General features: G+C 42.4%; 1 protein-coding gene across 1 annotated transcript in view; it reads left to right on the forward strand.

Moving 5' to 3' along the window:
• Positions 1-2415, forward strand: part of ST13 (ST13 Hsp70 interacting protein) — a 50023-nt gene extending 47608 nt beyond the window's left edge. Inside the window, 3 exon segments of the mRNA XM_006172396.3 lie at positions 180-264; positions 266-308; positions 775-2415. Coding sequence (XP_006172458.1) covers positions 180-264; positions 266-308; positions 775-903 — 257 coding nt within the window. The 3' untranslated portion in view covers positions 904-2415.
• Positions 2416-10333: the final 7918 nt, after the last annotated feature.

Below are 10333 nucleotides of genomic sequence, written 5' to 3' on the forward strand. Positions count from 1 at the left end.
AAATACAGAGGCGATAGTTTGTGTCTTACTACATCCAGGTTAGAATGTTGGGGCTATTTTGTGCTTAGTGGCACCCTGTACCAGATGTAAGTGTGTTTTTTCATTGGAAGGAGATAGTATTTTCAGACCACCTTTGAGTATGGTTGGTGCCTACCCAACTCTTTCATTTATTTTTGCAGGTGGCTTTCCTGGGGGAATGCCTGGTAATTTTCCTGGAGGAATGCCTGGAATGGGAGGGGGTATGCCTGGAATGGCAGGAAAGCCCCAATGAAATTCTTAGTGATCCAGAGGTTCTTGCAGCCATGCAGGTAAGACTCTAGAAAACAGAGTTGGACTTTATATCATTAAGCCATTTCTTTCATAATTCTTTATGGAGAGAGAAGTTACTTGGTTAGCTATTATTTTTTTTAATCATCTCAGTTACAAATAGCTATTTATGCAGGCATCATATTTACCTTCTTATGAGTAGCTTAAGTTTTAAATTTTGGTTTGTAGAAAATGGTAGTAGTTGTCATTTTTATCCAGTTGTCTTTTTGTTTGTATCAGAATTATATGTGCTTTTTTTTTTTTTTTCATTTATTTTAAGTAACATAATTTGAGTATAACTTTGTGATTGTAAATTAGTAAATAATACTTCAAGGATATTTCTAAACCCCTGTTAACCTGGCCATGACAAAAATATGTCTAAATAAAGGCAGAATTTAGGATAATAAACTTGCTGACCCAGTAAGATGCTTTTTAAATACTAAAAAAAAATTAAATCTTTCTTTGCAGGATCCTGAAGTTATGGTGGCCTTCCAGGATGTGGCCCAGAACCCAGCAAATATGTCAAAATATCAGAGCAACCCAAAGGTTATGAATCTCATCAGTAAATTGTCAGCCAAGTTTGGAGGTCAAGCATAATGTCCTTCTGACAAAGTAAAGCCCTTGCTGAAGGATAAGCAACCTAGGTCACCTAATGGATGTTGCAATAATACAAACCAGTGTGCCTCTGACCTTCTCATCAAGAAAGCTGGGGTGCTTCAAAGATAATCCCTACCCCTCTGCCCTAAATGCAGCTGAAGCATTTTACAGTGGTTTGCCATTAGGGTATTCATTCAGATAATGTTTTCCCAGTAGGAATTACAAACTTTAAACACTTTTTAAACCTTAAAAATATTTAAAACAAATTAAAAGGGTGTGTTAATTCCTACATTTTTTCTTTACTAATCATTTTGGGGCTTTTCTCTGAATTATTGGGCAAGGAAGATACTTAAATATGGAAGATTTATCACTCTAGTTTGAGTTAAATAAAAATGTATTAGTAGGAGGCAAATGTAACTCATAAATAGATAAAGTTTGATTTGAATATATGGTTACCGAGGCATTTTGATTTATCTTTTTAAATGCTTTATTTAAAAAAAAAAAAAGATTTATTTCAGCAAAACTACAGGGACCATCAGTATTTCAATAGGCCCTGGTTGGGGACTGGCAGTACTTGGCAGGGTGGCAAACATCTGTGTGTTGTGTAACATGGACCTTGTACAGGCTGCCTTCAGGCTTACGCTGTGGTGAAGAGAGGAATTTGTGTAATGCTGCAGTAGAGCTGAATTACTCTTAGCTCTCTTTTTGTCCAATATATCAAATAAATGTTTCATATTATTTCCATACAGGGCAAATAAGGGAGTATTTTTCTTTTCACATTTTTATGTTTAAAATTAACTTTCCTGGTCAAAAATTCCCTCCAACTTTGTGTGCTTTCTTCTCATCACATTTTTCCTCCTTAATCTTCTTGGACTCAAGATAGTCTCTTTTCACTAACATCATCACTGTTATGATTCACAGCATAATTCTGCAAGCATGTTTAATATTTAATATGGGTCATGGCTATAGGATAATATCCATAACAGCTATAATTTTTTATGTGGCCATGAGGTTGCTTTTCTAAGTATTCAATACCTTTTAAAAAAATTATCTGATTATTTTTTGTTGTGATTTTTCAAACCATTGGGTCCAGGACCTGAATCACCACTAGCTGTGTGGGAATCCAACACTAACCATGCCACCTGCTAGCCCAAGTATTGAGCTTCTACTCCGGTGAAATTTTGTCCTATCAAAAGATATCGAAAGGGGGGATTCCCTTTGGCCTTATGTCCTCCGTTTAGGACATACCTGTTGCAGTTAACTTGTCATATTCAACTTTGTATTTGAAGAGTAAAAGATTTGAATTAATTGACACATAGAGGGGAATCTTAACTTCTTGATTCAGCATGACTTTTAAAGTAGATGAGATCTGTGGTTACTCATTGTAGAATTGTTGGCACTGTGAAAAAAATCATTGTCATGTTGAGCTCTTCTTTAATTTCTGCAACCATACCACCACAACTGCTTTCTCTCCCTCCCTGGATTAAAAAGAAAGATAAATTTTCTGCTGTGCATTTGGGTTTGTTTGTTTGTTTTTTGAGAGAGAGAGGGAGGTATTTTGTTTTTTTTGTGTGTGTGTGTTTAACTTTATTTATTTTTAATTTGACCAGAAAGGGACAAAGTGAGAAAAAGAGGAAAAATGAGAAAGCAAGCCACCAAGTCCAGGACTCAAACTGGTTGGCCACGTGGGAGTCCACTGACTTAACCACTATGCCATCTGCTGGTCCCATGAGTTTTACTTTAACTAAGACCAAGCATAGGCATGGTATATAAAATTGCTAGGTTTCCACTCATCTTTCAATTTTAGGCTAAATGCTTGTGTTTAAAAGGAATTTCACTGGGGACAGCAGGTGGTGTAGTGACTAAAGCACTGGACTCCCACGTGAGTGACAACAGTTCAAGTCCCAGACCTGCACACATGTGCATGCACATTCAAAATTCTAGGAAAATCGAGAAGGTATTGTGACGTGGCCATGCCCTTGGGGTGAATATGATAGGAACAGTGACGTAAATTTAATGTAGTGCATTCTTTTTTTTTGGTATAGGTTTTTGCCTTAGGGTACATGTACTTGCCAGAGTTGGGATGCGAAATTGCTGTGCTGCACCCCAACCCCCCACCTCCCATCCCCTCACATGGGGGAATGGCCATGCCACAGTCCCTTCTCCATTCTCTTCCCAGGATCTTGGGTACACAAGCACATGCACCCAGTGTGAGTTTCAAGCCACCAGGTCTGGTACCAGGTTGGCCATGTGGGGCTCTATTGACATAACTGCTACATCATCTGCTGACCCCCATGGAGTACATTTTTAATTCCTTCCAAAACACCATATAAACTTGAATTGGAACTTGCCAAAGTTCTTTGTTAATATATTTCACTTTCTCAGAATTTCCCATGTGTGCTGTGCTTTACTCAAAAACTATTTCATCTGGATTACTTACTTGATTTACTAAATAATATTACCTAACTATATATAAATGGGTACTTGTAAAATTGCTCTTCTGAAAATGTGTCCTATGCTGTGGTTAGACTTTTAAGTTTTACAAATACAAATACACCCTTCATTTTCATACAAACTTAGTTATCACTTCTAAAGTAGAAATATTCTTTTCTTGTGCTAATACTATAAGAAGGAAAAGGAGTTATTGTCTCTGCTTAAAACTATATTCCAAAAAACTGGATATATATCTATTGGGTTGTTGGAAAGTCATAATGTATTCTGTTTTTCTGTGCAAAAATGTATCATGACTTTTCTGATAACCCAATAGCTACATTAATAATAAAATATGGGGACCAGTAGCTGGTATGGTGGTTAAGGGTGCTGGACTCCCACATGGCTGACTGTGATTCAAATCCTGGACCTGGTGGCTTGCTTTCTCTTTCTTTCTTTTAAAAAAAAATGCGGAACCAGACAGCATAATGGTTATGTCACTGAACTCCCACGAAGTGGACTGTGGTTTGAGTCCTGCACCTGGTGGCTTAAAACTCATGCTGGATGCATGTGCATTCATGCCCAAAATCCTGAGGACTGGAGGAGAAGGGATTCTGACATGGCCATCCTCCCTATGGGAGTGATTCTTGCTTCCCCTCTCTCAGGTGAGTATACAGACCCTTTAACAAAAACCTCTGAAAAATAAATAAAACTAAAACAAGGAGGCCCAGCAGGTGGCATGGTGGTTAAGGCTCTGGACTCCCACATAGCTGACTGCAGTTAAGTGCCATACCCAGCGGCTTGAAAATCACACTGTATGTGTGTGTGTCTAAAGTCCTGAGAGGAGGGACCACCAGTTAGCATAATGGCTATGTCGCAGGACTCCTATACAGTCAACCGCGGTTTGCGTCCCGGACCTGGTGGCTTAAAACTCACGCCAGGCGCGTGTGCCTGCGTGCCCAAGATCCTGAGGAAGACTAAAGTCCTGAGAGGAGACTGGAAGAGACAGGAAACAAATTTGTGATTGTCTTGTCACACTAGGAAATACTGGCTTGATTGGCTAAAGGAAAAACAACTTTCAGAAATTTGCTAATGTCTAAAACTAATGCACATGAACAGGCACATACTTCGGGTAGTAGTACTTACCCTGTACCAGCCACTTTTGCTATCAGTTTATAAGTATCAGCTTAGACCTGATAATGACCATAAGGATAAGTACTCCATTTTATCTCCATTTTATTTTCTATTTTATGGATGAGGAAAGTGAAGCACTTAACTTTATCCAGGATGATAATTGAGTGAGTGGGATGCTTCAATACCCAGGTTGTGGCTTCAGAGATCTCTCCTAAACTACTGTGCAGCCTCTCTCTATATATGGGGTTGATAATTATAATGTGTTACTTTAAGAAATTGAAAACGGGGTGGCCGGTGGCGTGGGGCTAAGGGCACTGGACTCCCACATGGCCAACTGCAGTTCAAGTCCTGGACCTGGCAACTTGCTTTCTCGGCCCTCCTCCCCCAAATTGAAAGGAATGAATGAATATGTTTAAGGGACCAGCAGATGGCCTGGTGGACAGGGGCGCTGGCTCCCACATGGCTGACTGTGGTTCACATCCTGGCCTTAGTGGCTTCCTTTCTCACTTTCCTTCTCTCTCTGGTCAAATTAGAAAATAATAAAGTTAAGATTATTCTTTAAAAATTTAATAAAAAAAATCTCAAGAAAATTGAAAATGGGGGTAGCTGGTGGTGTGGTTAAAGAAACTGGATTCAACATGGCTGATTTCTATTTTTTTTTTTTTTTTTTTTTTCAAGTTTATTTTTTTTGTTTTTTTTTTTGAGAAGTTTTTGCTATAGGGCGCGTACACTCGCCAGACAGACATAGAGAGACATAGAGACAGAAAGCGAGAAATCACCCCCTGGGGGGGATGGTCACGCCGCAATCCCTTCTCCTCCATTCTCCTCTCAGGATCTTGGGCACGCACGCACATGCCCCTGGCATGAGTTCCAAGCCACCCAGTCTGGGATGCAAACCACAGTTGACTACATGGGAATCCAGTGACTTAGCCATTACACTAACTGCTGGTTCCCAACATGGCTGATTTCTAAATTTGAGTCCTAGACCTGTCAGCTTGAGGGACACTCAAGATGTATGCATGCATCCTCAAAATTCCCAAGAGGAAGATGGAAAAGGGTTTTAGCGTGGCTCTCCCACCTAGGGGGTTGACTTCTCACTCTATATTCCCACCACCTCCAGCAAATTTTGCACTTTACAGCAAGGATAAAAAACAATTGAAAACAGCTAAAATGTATCGTATATTGCCGGTGCTGACCAGTAGGTTTCTCCTAGTAGGGGCTGCATAGTCGAAGTATTTGTTAGTATGCTTATAATGGGCCCAAAAGTAAAGACAAAACGTAATTTTTTACAAAGAATTATTCAATTTTTATTTATTCATTCATTCATTTTAATTTGACCAGAGAGAGACACACAAACACAAAAAGGGAAAGTGAGAAAGCAAGCCACCAGGTCCAGGATTTGAACCATAGATGGTCATGTGGGAGTGTCCAGCACCTTAACCACCATGCCACTTGCTGGTCCCAAGACAAAACTAATTTTAAGAAATGATGGAGGGGTGGCAGGTAGCATGGTGGTTAAAGATGCTGGATCTGGATTCCTACATAGTTGACTGCAGTCAAGTCTTGGACCTGACAGCTTGCTTTCTCTCTTTGATCAAATTTTAAAAAAATAAAGTTAAGTAAAAATATTTTTTTAAAAAATAATTTTTTGAGAGGTTTTTGCTATAGGGTGCTTGTGCTCTCCAGACAGAAAGCGAGAAGTCACAACCCCACCACCACCACCAGGGGGGATGGCCACGCTGCAATCCCTTCTCCATTCTCCTCTCAGGATCTTGGGCATGCACACACACACACACCCGGCGTGAGTTTTAAGCCACTGGGTCTGGGACGTGAACTGCGGTCAACTACATGGGAGTCCAGTGACATAGCCATTACGTTAACTGCTGGTCCCAAGGAGTTTGATTCTTATGTAATTCCGAAAATGAGAGTAATTCCTTTTTAGGGAAAAGAATATATAAATACTAGTTTAGTGAGTAATTGTTTTGAATGAGAAAAGCCAAAAAAAATTACCATTTTAAAATAGGGAATATCGGGGAATGTGGCATGGTGGTTAAGGCGCTGGACACTCCCACATGGCCAACCATGGTTCAAGTCCTGGACCTGGTGGCTTGCTTTCTCACTTTCTCTGTGTGTGTGTGTGCCTGTCTGTCTCCGGTCAAATTAAATGAATGGTTAAATAATTCTTCTAAAAACATTAAAATTGTGAATATCTGCAACATCAATAGCATTTCATTTCATTGATGTAGGTATAGAATTTCTACATTTTCATGTGTACTTACATGACGACTTTGTGACATTCTCAGTAAAATAATCTACATATTGGTCAGGATTTTGCTTTTAAAAGATGCGAATCCAGGGACCAGCAGGTGGTGCTGTGGTTAAAGCACTGGATTGCCACAGGGACAACAGATTTGAGTCTTGAACCTGGTGGCTCTGAAAATCACACCAGCTGGGGAACCAGCAGTTAGCGGAATGGCTATGTCGCTGGACTCCCACGTAGTTGACCACGGTTCACGTCCCGGACCCGGTGGCTTAAAACTCACACCGGGCGCGTGCATGCCCAAGATCGCGCGTGCGTGCCCAAGATCCCGAGAGAATAGAGGAGAAGGGATTGCGGTGTGGCCATCCCCCTTGGGGGTTATTTCTCGCTTTCTGTCTCTATGTTTCTCTCTCTCTGTCTGGCGAGCGCACGCGCCCTATAGTTAAAAAAAACCTCTGCAAAAAAAAGATCACACCAGCTGCATGTGTGTACGTTTCCCAAATCCTGAGAGGATGGAGGAGACAGGATTGCCACATGGCCTTTCCCTCTAGTGGGTGATTTCTCACTTTCCTTCTCTTTGGCAAACATATATGCCCTATAACAAAACCTTATAAAAGAAAAAAAAAAAGGATGTAAACCTAGGACCCGTGTGAGCACCACAGACCCTCTGACTGCTACATCAATTTCTGACCCCGAGATAGTTTTGAGTAGCTAGGGGGAGTGAGAAAGCACCCCTTATGGGAAATTGTTATGCTACCGTCCCTTTTCCATTGTCTCTTGGGGCTTTGGACATGAACATACATGCACCCCACCATTAGGCAAGCTGCAGGGTCCAGGACTCAGTCCACACAGCTGTGTGGGATCCATTGGCCTTAATCACTATGCCACTGGCTGGCTTCTTTTTAAGATTTTTGTTTATTCATGCCTGAGTGCACAAGAGTGAGATGAGCACTCTCTGGGGTCTGGTCATACCGTGATCCTCTCTCTCCAGACCTCTAGCCTGTCAATCTTGGACACTGACACTCCCAGGGGTACATTTCTGCCTGACAGGAATTCAAACAAACCACTGTCATCCTATAGAAAGTGGCATCTTGGGACCAGCAGATGGCGTGGTGGTTAAGGGTGTTGGACTCCAACATGGCTAACCGTGGTTCAAGTGCCAGACCTGGCAACTTGCTTTCTCACTTTCTCTCTCTCTCTCTCTGGTCAAATAAATTTAAAAATAATTAATTAAAAAAATTTTAAAGTGTTATTTCTTGACCATTGCCTAAGGACTGTGCCATGGAACTGACCCCAGTAATCCAGTATATTCTTTTTTTTTTTTTTTTGCTATAGGGCGTGTGTGCTCGCCAGACAGACAGCGACAGAGAGATAGAAAGTGAGAAATCACCCCCCAGGGGGGATGGCCACGCCGCAATCCCTTCTTCATTCTCCTTTTGGGATCTTGGGCACGCACGCACATGCGCCCAGCGTGAGTTTACACCACCGGGTCTGGGACGCAAACCGCGGTTGGCTACATGGGAGTCCAGCGACATAGCCATTATGCTAACTGCTGGTCCCCCAGTATATTCTTCATAGCTGAGTTGATTAGGAGTCAGTGACAACTATTCTGTAATTTTGCAGCCCATCAATGGGCCATATTCCAGGGCCAGAGTAATACCTCCGTTTGATTTTTGGTCCTGCACTTTAATGCCGTAACTCCATGGAGTGATGGGAATATTCTAGAAGCTGTGACTACAACAGGCTATCTGTAAATTAATCACACAACACACGGGGTGGCACTGTGGCACAATGATTAAGGGAGCCGGGTCCCACATAACTGACTGGTTCAAATCTCGGTAGCTTGAAAGACACACCAGGCATATGTGCTCAAAATGGTGACAGGATGAAGGAATGGAGGGAAAAGGATTTCAGGATGACCATGTCCCGTTGCAGGTGCTTTCTTCCTTTCTGGCTAGTACACACCTGGTAACTGAGAAGTTACCAGTAAATCCATCTGTGTCCCAAACACCTAAACTTAGCTTGTAGTCACTGCAGCATTACCCTAAATGAACAAGAATTTGGAAAGAAAGCTTGTTAATAGCAGCAGCATCTGCAAATTTTGAGAAAATCTGAGCAGGTTAAATACTGTTAGGACTCTCTGGGAGTTAAATGTGATAATGGGCGAACAAAGCTGTGCCTGGCCTGCAGTCAGCACTCAGTATCATTGAGGTATTAGGAAAGTAAACCTGCTGGTACTGAATCTTTGCTAGAGAAAGGTGCCACAGATGGCCCGGTAATAAAATGATCAATTTGGAGTCCAAGAGGAACATCCTGAAACAATGTTTCCATAGGACTTAGGTTAAAGGTTGAATATAGACTTTTTTTTTTTTTTTTTTTTTTTTGAGAGGTTTTCGCTATAGGGCGCTTGCACTCGCTAGACAGACATAGAGGCAGAAAGGGATGATCACGCCGCAATCCCTTCTCCTCCATTCTCCTCTCGGGATCTTGGGCACGCGCCCAGCATGAGTTTTAAGCCGCCGGGTCCCTGCGGTTGACTACGTGGGAGTCCAGCGACATAGCTATTATGCTAACTGCTGGTCCCAAAGGTTGAAATATAGACTTAAAAAATGTCTATGTACAATAGTTTTGTTTTTCCGTTTGTAACAGTATTTCAGAAAGTACAGCTGCATAAATTAGTTTTTGTAATCTTCATAGCAGGTAGGGTTGCTGGCATTTCCAGGTGGCGTCGTGATTAAGGGCGCTGGATTCCCACGTAACCACGCGTGGTTCAAGTCCCGGACCTGGTTGCTTGCTTTCTCACTTTCTTTCTCTGATCAAAAACTGGAAAATAGTAAGTAAATGTTAAATAATTATTTTTTTTGAGAGGTTTTTCGCTATAGGGCGCGTGCGCTCACCAGACAGACAGAGACATAGAGACAGAAAGCGAGAAATCACCCCCCTGGGGGATGGTCACACCGCAATCCCTTCTCCTCCGTTCTCCTCTCGGGATCTTGGGCACGCACGCACACACACCCGGCGTGAGTTTTAAGCCACCGTGTCCACGACGCGAACCGCGGTTGACTACGTGGGAGTCCAGCGACACAGCCATTACGCCAACTGCTGGTTCCCAGTTAAATAATTCTTTAAAAAAGAAAAAATAGTGGCATTTGATTTCGAAAGGAGGAAACCAGCTGAATGACTTTTAGTTACCAGCTAGTAGGTCCTTATCTTTCAGTCTCCTGATGATCAAGTTTTCCTCCCAGTACAGCCCAGCAGTTTTCGGAGAGAACCTTGCACATCAACATTTGTTTCCTGTAACTTTCTGAATAGAAAAATGAGTTAAGTTGCAAAGAAACAGAACTGGAGTCCCATTACGCCCCCGTCTTGGATGTCACCAGCATGTCTGGAGGAAAGTGGGGAAACGAGGCGCGTTCTAGGGCACCGGGTGTTTTGGAGCTAGGCGTGAACCGTAACCGGCCAGGCAAGAGGAGCCGGGGTGCCGACCCTGGGGCTGCCCCAGGGCCTGGCGCCCCAACGCCAAGGCGTTCCCCGGCGCTTCACCACCTCTTCCGGGGGCGGGGAGAAGACGCGCACGCCGCGCCCCGGAAGTGATTGCTGCGTACG

The sequence above is a fragment of the Tupaia chinensis genome, unplaced genomic scaffold (genome assembly GCF_000334495.1).
Source record: "Tupaia chinensis unplaced genomic scaffold, TupChi_1.0 Scaffold000294_5, whole genome shotgun sequence".
In the NCBI taxonomy this organism is placed as follows: domain Eukaryota; kingdom Metazoa; phylum Chordata; class Mammalia; order Scandentia; family Tupaiidae; genus Tupaia; species Tupaia belangeri.